This window comes from Perissodus microlepis, chromosome 23, assembly GCF_051167445.1.
Source record: "Perissodus microlepis isolate ML-2025 ecotype Zambia chromosome 23, ASM5116744v1, whole genome shotgun sequence".
NCBI classification, from domain to species: domain Eukaryota; kingdom Metazoa; phylum Chordata; class Actinopteri; order Cichliformes; family Cichlidae; genus Perissodus; species Perissodus microlepis.
The window spans coordinates 1,103,842-1,121,660 of NC_140482.1; the positions used below are offsets into that span (position 1 = coordinate 1,103,842).

General features: G+C 41.6%; 1 protein-coding gene across 5 annotated transcripts in view; it reads left to right on the forward strand.

The window, feature by feature from the left end:
- The window catches only part of LOC146360627 (NACHT, LRR and PYD domains-containing protein 12-like), a 62,819-nt gene extending 47,253 nt beyond the window's left edge, over positions 1-15,566 (forward strand). For 3 of the 5 annotated variants that reach the window (XM_084921220.1, XM_084921221.1, XM_084921222.1), the window contains 4 exons: positions 3,392-3,592; positions 9,116-9,316; positions 14,238-14,411; positions 15,087-15,566. In XM_084921220.1, the coding sequence (XP_084777346.1) occupies positions 3,392-3,592; positions 9,116-9,316; positions 14,238-14,411; positions 15,087-15,096 (586 nt within the window). In that variant the 3' untranslated portion in view covers positions 15,097-15,566. Of the gene's footprint in view, positions 1-3,391; positions 3,593-9,115; positions 9,317-14,237; positions 14,440-15,086 lie in introns of those variants that run through there. The other 2 variants (XM_084921224.1, XM_084921223.1) reach the window with 1 other exon arrangement.
- Positions 15,567-17,819: the final 2,253 nt, after the last annotated feature.

Here is a 17,819-nt window from a genome sequence, read left to right on the forward strand (position 1 = left end):
GGCAGGAAGCGGAGAGCTAACATCCACATCATAGGGATCCCAGAGGGCCTGGACTCGAGCTCCTCCACGGCCGTATCCGTGCTACTACGTGAAGTGCTGGGTATGGATAAAGACGTTATTGTCGACCGCTCACACAGGAGCCCTATCCTGAGAAAGCCAGCTGGTAACCCGCACGCCGTCATAGCCGAGCGTCACTACTACCAGGATTGTGTGGCTACGCCGTGCCAGGGCCCAAGCCCCGCTTGAGTTTAACGGACAACCTATTGCAATATTACGACTGGGCGATATGACCCAAAATTCATATCTCGATATTCTTTAGCTGGATGGCGATATACGATATATATCTCGATATTTTTAAAGCCAGAAAGTACGAACAAAAAGAGAGTTCTTAGTCAAAGCTGTGTCCCAAATCTCACACAGGCACATTTATTAACATACAGCGTAGATGTACATGAAATAGTTACTCAGAAATAAATGATCAGCATTTATTAAATAATAATGCTCCATAAACAAAAGAAAACAATGTTGTTTTTGTGCATAACAAAAAGCTCACAATCGTGCAGTCAAAATGTAAACTAACAGACGCTGAGCATAATAACAAGCAGCTGCTCTGTTCCCAGGTTCTACTGCGTGACTGACAGCCTGGAGTTTGAAATCCTCTTTGTAACCGTGTCTCTTACAGGTGCCATTTATGGTCCTTATACACACTCAATACAGTAATATTACGTTGAAGCAGAGTACGTATCACTCCGCGAGGCTCCTCGGTAGCTGTAATGCTCCAACAATCCATCAAGCGGTGCGGCCTCGTAGCTTAGCAAAGTCGTACCAAAACATTTTTTGAAAGGTTTCTGAGCGCCGTGTAGCACGTAAAATCGGTTCGAGGTCAGTAAGCACAACCAGAATTCATCCATAAGGCGCACTGTCGATTTATGAGAAAATTACAGGATTTTAAGTGCAGAAAATATAGTTTATGGTTTTCCTTTGATCTTAGCAAATATCTACGCCTCTAATTGGGACGATCACAGATTTTTCACTAATGTCTTTGCGCGGCTCCCCAATATGTCATCACACAATATCATCTTTGAGGGAGACCTAAACTGCTCATTATCTGCTATGGACCACAGTTCACACAAAAGTACACTTAGTCCAAAGTCAGCATGCGTCATTCAGAGCTTTCTTGATAATTATGGGCCAGCTGATGTATGGAGATTTCATAATCCTGCTTCACGTCAATACTCTTTTTTTCTCATGTCCATAAAACATATATTTGTATAGAAAAACGTCTCCCTTTAGTTCCAGAATGTGATTATAAGACTCTGGTGATTTCTCCTCTTGTTTTTCAATGTGTATTCCTGATGCCTGCTCCAACTATCAGCCATGGAGATTCAACTCAGTGTTGTTAGCAGGTGAAGAGTTTGTCAGTTACAAAAGGTCTCAAAGAGATTTTTTTTCTATCAATCAGACCCCAGAGATGTCATCATCAGTCATTTGGGAATCTCTAAAAGCATCTGAGAGGCCAAATAATTTCATTTTGTGCCAAACAGAATAAAATAGGGACCGAGCGCCTCTCTCAGTTAGCTGATGAAATGACTAAACTACATGCTGTGTACAGCCACTCTCCTGAGCCTGTATTATATACACAGCGGTTACAATGACAAACTGAATACAATCTCATATCTACAAAACAGGCTGAGTCAAAGTTGCAGCTACGCTTATGAACATGGAGAAAAAACAGGCGAGTTATCAGCTCACCAGCTACGACTAAGAACAGCTAACCAGCTATCCTTGAGCTCTACAATGACCAGGGAATAAGGTCTACAGACAACCAAACTATCCTTGAGATCCACAATGATTTCAATAAGTTTTTTGATATTCCCTCCTTGGGAGAAGATGCGATCGCTAGTCTGGAGGAACCTGTCTCTAATGTTGAAATTGAAACGGCCGTACGGAGCATGCAGTCTGGAAAATCTGCTGCCCCGACGGGTATCCGTCTGATTTTTTCATAAAGTTTTCTGACCGACTGAATTCACTGTTAAAATCAACTTTTGAAGAATCCTTCCTCTCACAGTCGTTGCCTCCAACAATGCATCAAGCAGTGATGTGTTTAATTGTAAAACAAGAAAAAGACCATTTAGATTGTCGTTCATGTCGTTTAATATCTTTGTTCAACACAGACACCAAGATCCTGGCTCAAGTGTTGGCCCGTCGCTTACACAAGTATTTGTCCTCCATTATTTCACCAGACCAGACGGGCTTTATTAGGCACTCTTTTTTGAACATTAGAGCTCTATTAAATATCATTTATACCCATGTTAAAGGTGATACATTGGAAACTGTAATTTGGCTTGACGCAGAAAAGGCGTTGGATCGGGTGAGATGGGATTTGTTTTATATGCTTAAAAAATGTGGCTTTAATTTTGTATCTTGGATAAAAGTATTGTATTGCTGCCCTCTAACAGCCGTCCGGACTAACAATAATCTGTCCCCCAGGACAGGGATGCCCTCTGTGTCCTTTTTGCCATTGAACCGCTAGCTGTTGCTCTGAGACAATGTGTTGGTGTTGAGGGAAAACATCGAGGGGGTATCGAACATGAAGTCTCTCTTTATGCTGACGACATGATTTTATTTATTTCCAACCCATCGAATAGCCTCCGCAAACTTTTGGATAGACTTACAATAATAATAATAATACATTTTATTTATAGGCGCCTTTAAGAGCCTCAAGGTCACCTTAATGCATACTTAAGGAATTTGGGACAATTTCTGGATATAAAGTGAATTTTGGGAAGAGCGAGGCAAAGTCTATCTGTACGACAACTGGGGAGTTTTGTGTATTTTAGCCCCTTTTAAACCCAGCTATAACAAGTTTAAGTACTCGGGCATCTGGGTGACAAGAAAACCACAAAGACTTGTATAAAACTATCTTCCTTTATTGTCGAAGCTTAAAGAGGATTTTGGAAAATGTGAGTTTTGCCTCTTTATATTTATGGTGGGGATGCAGAACAAGGAGCAAAGATGAATGTGATGCTGAATCAGCAGAAGACTTGGACTCATTTGATTCCAGCTTTGATATCATTGATTTCAATATGTCCATTTCTGTCACACTTCACCTTTAAAAGTGAAGCCATGTGGTTCCTGGAAGGAAAAACACGACTTTTTCAAGTCTTTTTCCTGTTTTTATGAGAAATGTACGACTTTAATGTGAAACTTTCAGAGTTTTTTCTCTTGTTGTGTTTGTTTGAAGCTGCTTCCTGTTGGCTTCAGCTGTTTGGAGTTTCCATTTTCTAAACTTCTACATTCTGAACCTTCTTCAGCTCTGAACAGATGATGAAACACTGAATGATTTCAAGCACTTTGTCTAATAAACTTACATCTTTCATTCTTTATACAGATTGAAGGACTGTGGTTTGTCAGAGATCAGCTGTGATTATCTGGCAGCAGCACTGAAGTCCAACCCCTCCCATCTGAGAGAGCTGGACCTGAGTAATGACTCCTCCTGGTCATCGACTAAGAACAACAACCTGCAGGATCCAGGAGTGAAGCATCTGTGTGGTTTCCTGGAGAGTCCAGGATGTAAACTTGAAACTCTGAGGTCAGTCAGCATGTTTTAGTTGTGCTGAGATGAATATGATGTGAAAGTTGTGCTGACACTAAACTGCAGACATCAGGCTGATATTATACTGATCCACACTGAGGATCTTCATGGTAAAGTCTGTTTTCTTCTTCTCTGGTTTAGTCCATTGACTGCAGCAGAACAATGTTCACATTTCAAACAGTGATACTCAACGTATGGCCCGCGGCCCACACGCGGCCTGCCCACCTTTCCTGATTCAGAGAGAGGGGACCCTGATTAACTGTGTAGCTTCTTCCTCACAGTTCTAAGTATCAGACACAACAATGAATAATCCACAGCTGACTGTCTTTAGCAGGTCAAAGGTCACGGCACACAGCAGACAGTCAGAAATATTCTAACTCTGATCATTTATCAGTTGTGACACTGTGAGACTTGATCAGAGGTGTGATCATCACAGCAGAGGCCTTTGTGTCAAAGTCACTGAGGATCAAACAGAAACACATGAAGCAGATTTTCCTCTTCTGGCTTTTTATAGCAGATAACCTTCAAAATATTCTGCAGTCGATCAAAAACTGAAGCAAACCATGAATCAACATGTGAACTTGACCTGATGCTGCTGAAGTGAAGCAAAGTTACAGAGGTTTGATTACAGACACAGCTGAGAGTTTGTAATCTGTCATCATTTTACAAAGTTTCCATGGAACAGCAGAAATGAGGCTTTACTGTCAGAGGCCGACAGCACTGAACACAACAGCAGACTGGTGGCTAATAAACAGTGAATGATGCAGAAACAGATGTTTGAAGCTGTTCTTGGAGTACACTGAGAGAGAGAGAGCTGTGCAGGCAGGAACAGCCAAAGTCAGAGAGAATTCATGAGCATATTTATCAAACGTGAAGCAGAGTTTGGATCTTCTTTTGCTGCTGCTTCACTCAGTTTTGGTTGGAGACAGATGAAACCTGCAGCTTCAGGATCTGTGAGCTGTCCACTTTCAGCCCCGACGGCGTGTCCGTGTACGTGCCGTCGAGTGAACGATCCACGCTCTGTGTTTCCATCTTTGTGTGTTTAGCTGCTCTCATTTACTGTTTTAGCTGTTTGCTGCTTGTTGAAATAGTTTGTGAGCTTTAACCTGAGATTCTGGCAAAATACATTTATATTAAACATCGATTCAGGATTGAATGAATCAACATCGTTTTATTCAAATTAAAACCATTTAAATGGGAACATTAATTTTTTACAGCCGCCTCTAATGCTGGGTAATGTCAGCTGGTCCATGTGCAGCTGGCTGTGAGGCTCAGGGAGCGTCTACAAAGTGCAACACTGAAAGAACATCATCCATAAATATTGAGTAATAACTGGACTCTCATACAGCGAGACTCAAATGCCTTTAAACATCAGCTTATCCTGCTGATCCAAGTCCAACACTGAGTTTGTAAAAACATGTTTGTCAATCATTTTGTTTGGTTTCTGAGGAAAATGATTCAATAACTTGCTGCTAATACACAACATTTCATCATATTTCCTCATAACCCTCTTTTGTCTGACCATTTGATCCCATTTGAATTTGCAATAAAGGATCCACAGAGTTTGGTGACAATAATGACAGTAGATGTTTGTGTGAAAGTGCTGGAAGCAAATGAGTGTGTGATGTTCTTTCAGTGTTGCACTTTGTAGACGCTCCCTGAGCACTGGTCTCACAGCCAGCTGCACATAGAGACCAGTGTTGTTAGTCCAGGTCAGAAGATGACTTGTTGGAATGAAAATGAGCTTGTAGTTTGTCTGCTTTAATAATGTGACTGGAAAAAGGTGTTGGACTTCAAATATGTCCATTTCTTTCACACTTCACCTTTAAAAGTGAAGCCATGTGGTTCCTGGAAGGAAAAACACCACTTTTTCAAGTCTTTGTCCTGTTTTTATGAGAAATGTACGACTTTAATGTTCTTTTTTTTTTAAACTCAATTTTTATTATAATCTACAACATTGCAACTTGTACTTGTCAATGTTCACAAGTAGGACAGTTACAGGAACCGCAATGCAGAAATGTAGATTAAAGTAAGAACTGCAATTAGGAAGCACAAAACAAAACTGGGAAGCAAAACAAAACCCAAGCAAGCAAACAAACAAACAACAACAAAAAGAAAAAGAAAAGAAAAACAAAAACTTTATGTAATATTAAATAACATGTGACAAACTTAGCCATAACTGAACAAAACGAAACAGACCTATGCTAAATTATTGAAACAGTAAAGCATGTATGGGTCGCCAACGCTCAGTAAACAATTCTCTCTGAATCCGCAGAGCAGATGTTATTTCCTCCATCTGGTAAATTTCTCTTGCTTTATCAATCCACATATTATATGAAGGTGGGTCAAGATTCAGCCATTTAATAGTGATACACTTTAGTGCTGCTGTAAGCAAGATTCTTAAGAGATACTTTTTATTGTTTCCCGCAAAACCATTTGGTAAGACTCCTAAAATGGCTAACTGTTGGTCTTTTGTTAATGGTTGTTGGAAAACTGTATTGAGAACTTTAAATATGTCATTCCAAAGTGAGCAGATTTTTGGGCACGACCAGAATATATGTGAGTGGGTTCCTAAATAAGTACCACAATTTCACCAGCAGGTGTCAGGATTTGTAGGCTTCATTTTAGCAATTATCTCTGGGGTTCTAAAATATCTCATGACCACCTTCCATTTAAAATCTCTCCACAGCCCAGAATTAGTCACCAGATGGGCTTCACCGAACACCTCTTCCCAGGTGTCCTCTGAGATTTGAGTGCCAGTCTCAGCTTCCCACCTTGCCTTAATATCCAAAGTTGCATTTGTATTGAAACTCATAAATGCGTTATAAAAATTACTGATTAATTTTGGGGAGGAATTACTTTGAAATATTTTTAGAAATATTTCCTCAATGGGTGAGGGCTCCAAAACTTGCCTCCATTCTTTATGTTTTGTCAAAAAGCTTCTTAGCTGCAGAAATCTAAAAAAGTCAGAAGAAGGAAGCCGAAACTGACCTCAACTGTTCAAATGAGCTCAGGTGCCCATTCCTCACAACATGACAAAGTTTATGAAGCCCGCTATGTGACCATGCTCTGAAGCCAGAGTCTTCCACAATAGGAGAAAAACCCTGCAGGGAGGAGAGGCTTGATAACATTGAAATTTCTTTTGGAAGACCAAATGATTGTTTGATTCTACGCCAAATCTTTAGTGTGACCCTCGTCCGTTCCCCCATATGCACATTTTTAATTGAAATGTTAGAAAAAAGCAGGGATTCCAATGATCTTTCGCACATTGTCTTCTCAATGTTTAGCCACTGAGTTTCAGATAAATCCCGCACCCATACAGTCAGGGGTCTCATCTGAGCTGCCCAGAAATAATATTTCAGGTTTGGAACAGCCAATCCCCCCTGCAGTTTTGACAGTTTTAATGTTTGGAACTTGATCATCCCTCATGTGTATTTAGTCTCTGTGTTTCATGTCTGTGTCGCATCGTCTGTGTTCCCACCCTCCATATTTTCATGCCCAGTCTTTTGTATTCTTAGCCATAGCTTTCCATGTCTTCATGATTTATTATAGTATTAGTTCCCCAGTTTAGTTCTCTTCACTGTGATTCTGCCTTGTTTGATGTCTTCAGCCGAAATAAAGGCTCGCTTTTCGTTCAAAACTCAGTTTCATGTGTTCGCCAGTGTCTGCGCCTGAGTCCTCCACACACTCTCCATACGGTCAGCCACTGTGACTGTGACACTAAACTACATGCTGTGTACAGCCACTCTCCTGAGCCTGTATTATATACACAGCGGTTACAATGACAAACTGAATACAATCTCATATCTACAAAACAGGCTGAGTCAAAGTTGCAGCTACGCTTATGAACATGGAGAAAAAATAGGCGAGTTATCAGCTCACCAGCTACGACTAAGAACAGCTAACCAGCTATCCTTGAGCTCTACAATGACCAGGGAATAAGGTCTACAGACAACCAAACTATCCTTGAGATCCACAATGATTTCAATAAGTTTTTTGATATTCCCTCCTTGGGAGAAGATGCGATCGCTAGTCTGGAGGAACCTGTCTCTAATGTTGAAATTGAAACGGCCGTACGGAGCATGCAGTCTGGAAAATCTGCTGCCCCGACGGGTATCCATCTGATTTTTTCATAAAGTTTTCTGACCGACTGAATTCACTGTTAAAATCAACTTTTGAAGAATCCTTCCTCTCACAGTCGTTGCCTCCAACAATGCATCAAGCAGTGATGTGTTTAATTGTAAAACAAGAAAAAGACCATTTAGATTGTCGTTCATGTCGTTTAATATCTTTGTTCAACACAGACACCAAGATCCTGGCTCAAGTGTTGGCCCGTCGCTTACACAAGTATTTGTCCTCCATTATTTCACCAGACCAGACGGGCTTTATTAGGCACTCTTTTTTGAACATTAGAGCTCTATTAAATATCATTTATACCCATGTTAAAGGTGATACATTGGAAACTGTAATTTGGCTTGACGCAGAAAAGGCGTTGGATCGGGTGAGATGGGATTTGTTTTATATGCTTAAAAAATGTGGCTTTAATTTTGTATCTTGGATAAAAGTATTGTATTGCTGCCCTCTAACAGCCGTCCGGACTAACAATAATCTGCCCCCAGGACAGGGATGCCCTCTGTGTCCTTTTTGCCATTGAACCGCTAGCTGTTGCTCTGAGACAATGTGTTGGTGTTGAGGGAAAACATCGAGGGGGTATCGAACATGAAGTCTCTCTTTATGCTGACGACATGATTTTATTTATTTCCAACCCATCGAATAGCCTCCGCAAACTTTTGGATAGACTTACAATAACAATAATAATACATTTTATTTATAGGCGCCTTTAAGAGCCTCAAGGTCACCTTAATGCATACTTAAGGAATTTGGGACAATTTCTGGATATAAAGTGAATTTTGGGAAGAGCGAGGCAAAGTCTATCTGTACGACAACTGGGGAGTTTTGTGTATTTTAGCCCCTTTTAAACCCAGCTATAACAAGTTTAAGTACTCGGGCATCTGGGTGACAAGAAAACCACAAAGACTTGTATAAAACTATCTTCCTTTATTGTCGAAGCTTAAAGAGGATTTTGGAAAATGTGAGTTTTGCCTCTTTATATTTATGGTGGGGATGCAGAACAAGGAGCAAAGATGAATGTGATGCTGAATCAGCAGAAGACTTGGACTCATTTGATTCCAGCTTTGATATCATTGATTTCAATATGTCCATTTCTGTCACACTTCACCTTTAAAAGTGAAGCCATGTGGTTCCTGGAAGGAAAAACACGACTTTTTCAAGTCTTTTTCCTGTTTTTATGAGAAATGTACGACTTTAATGTGAAACTTTCAGAGTTTTTTCTCTTGTTGTGTTTGTTTGAAGCTGCTTCCTGTTGGCTTCAGCTGTTTGGAGTTTCCATTTTCTAAACTTCTACATTCTGAACCTTCTTCAGCTCTGAACAGATGATGAAACACTGAATGATTTCAAGCAGTTTGTCTAATAAACTTACATCTTTCATTCTTTATACAGATTGAAGGACTGTGGTTTGTCAGAGATCAGCTGTGATTATCTGGCAGCAGCACTGAAGTCCAACCCCTCCCATCTGAGAGAGCTGGACCTGAGTAATGACTCCTCCTGGTCATCGACTAAGAACAACAAGCTGCAGGATCCAGGAGTGAAGCATCTGTGTGGTTTCCTGGAGAGTCCAGGATGTAAACTTGAAACTCTGAGGTCAGTCAGCATGTTTTAGTTGTGCTGAGATGAATATGATGTGAAAGTTGTGCTGACACTAAACTGCAGACATCAGGCTGATATTATACTGATCCACACTGAGGATCTTCATGGTAAAGTCTGTTTTCTTCTTCTCTGGTTTAGTCCATTGACTGCAGCAGAACAATGTTCACATTTCAAACAGTGATACTCAACGTATGGCCCGCGGCCCACACGCGGCCTGCCCACCTTTCCTGATTCAGAGAGAGGGGACCCTGATTAACTGTGTAGCTTCTTCCTCACAGTTCTAAGTATCAGACACAACAATGAATAATCCACAGCTGACTGTCTTTAGCAGGTCAAAGGTCACGGCACACAGCAGACAGTCAGAAATATTCTAACTCTGATCATTTATCAGTTGTGACACTGTGAGACTTGATCAGAGGTGTGATCATCACAGCAGAGGCCTTTGTGTCAAAGTCACTGAGGATCAAACAGAAACACATGAAGCAGATTTTCCTCTTCTGGCTTTTTATAGCAGATAACCTTCAAAATATTCTGCAGTCGATCAAAAACTGAAGCAAACCATGAATCAACATGTGAACTTGACCTGATGCTGCTGAAGTGAAGCAAAGTTACAGAGGTTTGATTACAGACACAGCTGAGAGTTTGTAATCTGTCATCATTTTAAAAAGTTTCCATGGAACAGCAGAAATGAGGCTTTACTGTCAGAGGCCGACAGCACTGAACACAACAGCAGACTGGTGGCTAATAAACAGTGAATGATGCAGAAACAGATGTTTGAAGCTGTTCTTGGAGTACACTGAGAGAGAGAGAGCTGTGCAGGCAGGAACAGCCAAAGTCAGAGAGAATTCATGAGCATATTTATCAAACGTGAAGCAGAGTTTGGATCTTCTTTTGCTGCTGCTTCACTCAGTTTTGGTTGGAGACAGATGAAACCTGCAGCTTCAGGATCTGTGAGCTGTCCACTTTCAGCCCCGACGGCGTGTCCGTGTACGTGCCGTCGAGTGAACGATCCACGCTCTGTGTTTCCATCTTTGTGTGTTTAGCTGCTCTCATTTACTGTTTTAGCTGTTTGCTGCTTGTTGAAATAGTTTGTGAGCTTTAACCTGAGATTCTGGCAAAATACATTTATATTAAACATCGATTCAGGATTGAATGAATCAACATCGTTTTATTCAAATTAAAACCATTTAAATGGGAACATTAATTTTTTACAGCCGCCTCTAATGCTGGGTAATGTCAGCTGGTCCATGTGCAGCTGGCTGTGAGGCTCAGGGAGCGTCTACAAAGTGCAACACTGAAAGAACATCATCCATAAATATTGAGTAATAACTGGACTCTCATACAGCGAGACTCAAATGCCTTTAAACATCAGCTTATCCTGCTGATCCAAGTCCAACACTGAGTTTGTAAAAACATGTTTGTCAATCATTTTGTTTGGTTTCTGAGGAAAATGATTCAATAACTTGCTGCTAATACACAACATTTCATCATATTTCCTCATAACCCTCTTTTGTCTGACCATTTGATCCCATTTGAATTTGCAATAAAGGATCCACAGAGTTTGGTGACAATAATGACAGTAGATGTTTGTGTGAAAGTGCTGGAAGCAAATGAGTGTGTGATGTTCTTTCAGTGTTGCACTTTGTAGACGCTCCCTGAGCACTGGTCTCACAGACAGCTGCACATAGAGACCAGTGTTGTTAGTCCAGGTCAGAAGATGACTTGTTGGAATGAAAATGAGCTTGTAGTTTGTCTGCTTTAATAATGTGACTGGAAAAAGGTGTTGGACTTCAAATATGTCCATTTCTTTCACACTTCACCTTTAAAAGTGAAGCCATGTGGTTCCTGGAAGGAAAAACACCACTTTTTCAAGTCTTTGTCCTGTTTTTATGAGAAATGTACGACTTTATTGTTCTTTTTTTTTTAAACTCAATTTTTATTATAATCTACAACATTGCAACTTGTACTTGTCAATGTTCACAAGTAGGACAGTTACAGGAACCGCAATGCAGAAATGTAGATTAAAATAAGAACTGCAATTAGGAAGCACAAAACAAAACTGGGAAGCAAAACAAAACCCAAGCAAGCAAACAAACAAACAACAACAAAAAGAAAAAGAAAAGAAAAACAAAAACTTTATGTAATATTAAATAACATGTGACAAACTTAGCCATAAATGAACAAAACGAAACAGACCTATGCTAAATTATTGAAACAGTAAAGCATGTATGGGTCGCCAACGCTCAGTAAACAATTCTCTCTGAATCCGCAGAGCAGATGTTATTTCCTCCATCTGGTAAATTTCTCTTGCTTTATCAATCCACATATTATATGAAGGTGGGTCAAGATTCAGCCATTTAATAGTGATACACTTTAGTGCTGCTGTAAGCAAGATTCTTAAGAGATACTTTTTATTGTTTCCCGCAAAACCATTTGGTAAGACTCCTAAAATGGCTAACTGTTGGTCTTTTGTTAATGGTTGTTGGAAAACTGTATTGAGAACTTTAAATATGTCATTCCAAAGTGAGCAGATTTTTGGGCACGACCAGAATATATGTGAGTGGGTTCCTAAATAAGTACCACAATTTCGCCAGCAGGTGTCAGGATTTGTAGGCTTCATTTTAGCAATTATCTCTGGGGTTCTAAAATATCTCATGACCACCTTCCATTTAAAATCTCTCCACAGCCCAGAATTAGTCACCAGATGGGCTTCAAAGAAGAACCTTCAAAGAAGAAGAAAAATCCTCCAGTGGAAAATTCACTGTGAAACTCTCCAACTCTTCGTTCCACCTTAAAGTCTGTCTGACACTGAAATCCAAAGCAAAATGTGCGTTTGCTTTACAGACAGCAGTCCAACACAAACATACACACATCATCCAAAACACAGTCCAACATCCAAATCTCCTCCACTGCCAGCATGAATGATGGGAAAGAGAAGGAGGAACACTCTGACATTCAGGGTTAGAATGAGTTTCATCAAGCAGACTGTGAAGATCAAAGCTGCATTAGAAAGCTTACATGAATGAATGAGTGGACAGAAGTGGACAGAGATCATCTGAAGCACTTCAAAGGCTTTAAATCAGCACATTTCTCTTTATTCTTTATCAACTCTGTTAGTTTCTCTCAGTTTTCTGTGGAATGAAGCTAACAGCAGGCTAATAAGATGCTGACCAATAGGTTTCTATTAAAGGTTGTAATTTGTATATGAAAAAGTGCTTTGGCTCAGCAGGGATCAGCTTACAGGTAGAATACAGCTGCTGGATGGGATTAGCATGTCATAGCTATCTACCAAACTGCTAACTGGGGAATTTCAGGCCATCTATGGATCATTTTTGCTAACTGTTTATTCAGCTTAGGCTCACAGGGCTGCAGCCTGTGCCCTGGCTGTCATAGGGCAGGAGGCGTGGTCCACCTGCACAGGTGAGCAGTCCATCACAGGGCCAACAGAGAGAGACAGAGAAGCACTCTCTCACATCCACACCTACAGCCAATTTAGAAGCACCAATGAACCTAAGCAGCATTTCATTGGACTGTGGGAGAACATCCAACCTCCACAGAAAGGCCCAGCTGACCAACAAGCTTCAACCTACAACCTTCTTGCTTTAAGGCACTAGTGCGAACCACTTTTCCCCATTTCAGCCCAAATCCTGCATCTTCCTGTTTCTGACTCCAGGCCAGCTCCACTAACACTTTCTCATCAGACACTGCCACCTAGTGGAGGAAGTCTTAGTTCCATTTGAAGCTTCAGATTACAGTTAGTTCCTTTACAAAGAGGTGGAGGTGGTGGGGCCACAGCACCATCATCACTGAGGGCCATAGGACACTTAACCTTTGTTTCCATATGCTGGGAACTTCCTGTTGTTCCAAGGAGGACTGGAAAATGTGTGAAAATCTCCCAGTCAGTTCCTCACAGCACACTTCAATCATTCCCCTCCCACAGCATCAGGACCAGGGCTTTTTCTCTCTTTGGTCCCACTAAGAGATTTCCACACAAACACCTCATCAGTGGGACTCTCAGAGCTACCAGCCCTTTGCTACAATCACAAAGCTCTTCATTGAAATCAATGATATCAAAGCTGGAATCAAATGAGTCCAAGTCTTCTGCTGATTCAGCATCACATTCATCTTTGCTCCTTGTTCTGCATCCCCACCATGGACTTCATTCCTTTCCAAGCCAGCCTTGAGTGTCCTTTATTCAGCTCATCCTCTGCTTTACTTTTACACCTGATTTTAGCTGCTTTATCTCTCTTTCAACAAGTTTCTGTGCCTCAATCTTTTTCTTCTCTCCCTCATAACAAGACAGCTTCTTCTGCCTGAGAACATGTTGGAGTGATTTACTAATCCAGGGCTGCTTATTGGGGAAAATACTTCCTGTTTCCAAAGTAATCCCCATTTTTCCCAGAAAGAAATGTCAGTAGAAATCGATGATCTAAGTGAGAACATGAGCCTTTAAAAAGTCCCAGTGGGTGCAGTCAAAGCAGTCCCTCAGTCCCAGTATAGAGTCTTTGGTCCAGACTGGAACAACTGTGTGCCCAGTTTGAGCTCTCTTCAGTGCTGTGACCTGACAGACCCAGAGGGGCCATCACATCACATTTAGAAGCTCCCCTAATGGAGCCACAACACATGTCCAATACTTAGTCTGTCTGTTGGACCAACTGGAAGAAATGATTCAAGGACTTAGTCACAGAACAGAGATTCAAATCTCCAAAATCCAACTGGCTGCATCAGGACATATAGTCTGAAACTCTGCACAGTTTGCTGTTTGAAGCTGCTTCCTGTTGGCTTCAGCTGTTTGGAGTTTCCATTTTCTAAACTTCTACATTCTGAACCTTCTTCAGCTCTGAACAGATGATGAAACACTGAATGATTTCAAGCACTTTGTCTAATAAACTTACATCTTTCATTCTTTATACAGATTGTGGCGCTGTGGTTTGTCAAAGATCAGCTGTGATTATCTGGCAGCAGCACTGAAGTCCAACCCCTCCCATCTGAGAGAGCTGGAGCTGAGCTGGAACAACCTGAGGGATCCAGATGTGAAGCAGCTGTCTGATCTTCAGCAGAGTCCAGACTACAGACTGGAGACTCTGAGGTCAGTAGAGTGATGGAGTGAGTGGGTGGTGCTGTCAGCAGTATTGTACTAAACACAGTCAGTATGAAACAAAGATCCAGTGTTTCCTGTAAAGCTGCAGCTTCTCAGTGAAGCTGTGAGAGGAGAACGGTGACAGGCTTCAGGATTGGACACAAACACTTCCTGTTTCTCACCTTTATGGTCACCATAGTAACGGCTGACACGCTCTGATCAAACACTGTCAACAGCCAATCAGCTCTCTGAACAAAGCAGCATGCAGACCAATGACTGCATTGATTTCCAAGTTTAAAGCAGTGAAGAACACAGTCTGTAGGTGAGGAAGAATTTAGTGAGAGCAGATGTTTGGATGGAATTCCTCCAGTTAACAGCTGGAACCGTCCATCTGGATTGTTGGGCTTGTTGTTGGGGTTCCTACAGAGCTCAGAGTGGACACACCAAGGTTCTTCTAATGAATGAAAGTCCAAACTCAAACTAGGAGGGAAAAACATTTTCAGCAACTTCAATAAAAATCCAAAGATTAGAAAAAGTGAAGCAACAATGAGTCCTAGTACAGTCCCAGCACTGAAGTCCCTGCTGCTCTTTATACTGGATGTGCTGCATCACTGACTGACAGCTGATGAAGAGTCTCTGGAAACACTCGTTTATCTCCTCTGCTCTTCCTCCTTCTCTCTGCAGGTGGAGCTGATGATGGTAAACAGGACGGTGTGTGTGCTGAGAGAGGAGCAGCTGTGTCCTGATGATCCAGAGAGGTTGAAGCAGCAGCAGCTTGTGTGTAGAGACGCTCTGACTGGGCCATGTTACTGGGAGGTGGAGAGGAGAGCTTCATCCAGCAGTGACTGACAGAGGAATGAAGTGCAGATGACTGTCAGTGCTGTAGAGTGAACTGCTCTGAGAACAGCTCCACTGTCAGACACAATGTAGAGTCCAGCATCACCCCTGTGTGTCCCTCTGGATCTGACAGAGGATCATCAGTGTATCTGGACTGCTCTGCTGCTGCTCTGTCCTTCTACAGTCTCTGCACAGTCTCTGTCTCACTCTGGAAAGATTTTACAACTTGTTGTAATTACAGAACATTAATATAATATTCAAACATGTGATCTTCTCTTTATTTCTGAATCTTTACCAAATAAAGAAAAACCAAACTAACAAACAGAACCTGTCGTGTCCTTTTTCACCACATCTGTGAATCTTTTCTGTGTTTTTCCTCTTTTCCTCCTTCCTGCAGCTCCATCTTCATCATTCTGTGTCCAGTATATGTGAACATGTCCAAAGCATCTGAGCCTCATGTTACCCGTTTGTGTGAGTTACGCCTGTCGTTGTGTTGTGGTGTATAAATAAGGGGCAGGAGACAGCGCTGGATCTCTGAGTTCTTTACTGTCAATTTCTGCAACATCTGCAATATCTAGAAATGCAAACCTGTGAGCTGTGTGTGTTGTGCGTCTGCTCGGCCACCTCTCCTCCGGCCATGCTGGAAGCAGCTGTGCGTTTGACAGTTTTATCGACTCTACAATAATCGAACAAATTAAATGTTCAAAAATATCAACTTAAGCACTTCAAAGTCAACAAAAAGCTTAAAACAATTAAATAATATTTCACTGAAAAAACAACAGCTCATAAGAACGATACACAAAATAATACAGAAACAAACAAATACAACTTATTAACCAGGATCCAATGTTTTTGTCACAAACACTGAATCAGCTGATTCACTCTTTATGTTTCTGAGTTTGTTTTGTGATTATAGTTCTGGTTTCTGTTTCTGTGTCTTCACTGTGTCCCACGTCTCCTTACTTTGGACTCTGTGTTATATTTCCTGTTTTACTTTGACAGTCCTGTGTTACTGTTTCCTGTCTCGTGTGTGTAATTGGTCCCAGCTGTGTTTCCCTCCTGCCTCCCGTTCCCTGATTACTAAACTGCGTCCACGCCGCCGGCGCTCCTCTCCACAGCTGGATTCCAGGATTTCAGAGCATCCAGCTGTGGTGAGTGATGGAGACACTTTCTCTGCTCCCTCAGTAATCAGGACAGTTTATTGAACATCAGAGAACATAAAGGACTGTTTTTCACCTGCCCATTCTGAACCTGGACATTAATCCCAGTGTCAGCCAGCCAATAACAGCCTGTGTTTTTCAGCTCTTTAGGAGTCAGAAATGAGAAAGACACAGACTGCTAACCTCTCCCTGCAGGAAATAAGCTCCGCCTCTTCCTTTCCTGTATATGAGTGATTTGATTCTGACATGAGACACAATGAGTTTTCTGTTTATTGTGACTTAAAGCGAGCAGCAAAGACACTAAACTGTGTGTTTCCAGCTGAAGCTGCTTTTTGTGTTGCTCCCACAATACTGTCTAAAACAGTCAGTGAGGAAAACTCAGTTTATGCTTCCAAGCTCATTGTGAGAGGGCACATTGTGTTCCTGCAAGTGCTGATTTTGTCTGCATCCCTGAGTTTAGTGAGCTGCCTCCAAGGACTTGTGAAACCCAGTGTGTTAAGGCTGCATCTCCCAGATGTTTCCACCTTTCCAGCAGAGACGATAAATGTTCCCACAAAGGCTCAGCCAAAGACGGTTTGATTTTCTGAGTGTTGGCCTCAAGAGATTGCTCAGTGAGCACCTGAGTGTTTCTGGGACATCGGACACTAACTCGAACTTCAAGTCTGGTTCTGAAGCTGCACATGCAAAGACTGTTTCTGGTTGTAGAGACCTGGCTGTTCCAGGGATTGTAACCTCCCCAGGGCCTCCCCAGAGGCTGAGCTGCTGACCTCAGCTGACTCTGGAGCCTTGAAGGTAACTAAGTTTGCACCACTCGGGTGAGCCATCTCAGCTGCAACAGCCTCCACAGAGAGCTCACGCAAGCTTACCCAGCCTGCTGAGGATTTTATGCTTCTGCAGCCCAAAATGGGCTAAAATCGCCTCTGTTAACAAATAATCGCCCAACAGTAACTTTTATGCTTATTGTAGCTGTTAGCTAAAAACACTAATTTAGCTTAGTTTGCCCTGAATTCAGCTTTGACAAACATGATCGACTGTTTCCAGTAGAATTCCTCGGTTGTCATCTTGTTCCCTCTCAGAGCCCCGTATGCTTGCAGAGACCCCTACAATAGGGAAATGTGCCAAAGAATGTCCAAAACATTGCATTTTAGGTTTATTTATGCCTTACACACAATCCCAACTCTTTAGCTAACTTAACAACTTTGGCTAAAGTCTATAGTTAGTCTTACTCGTTTGTACAACATTACTGGATCGCCACTGTTTGAAACGATATGATATATGACTCTCACTGAGACAGCAAACTTTGTAGAAAACCCCCCACAACACTTCTGATTCTCTATCTAGCTGTTTGGTCACAGCTGTAGATTACATTATAAGTGGTTGTTCACTCTTGTCAATAATTACATTTCTAAATTCTATTTGT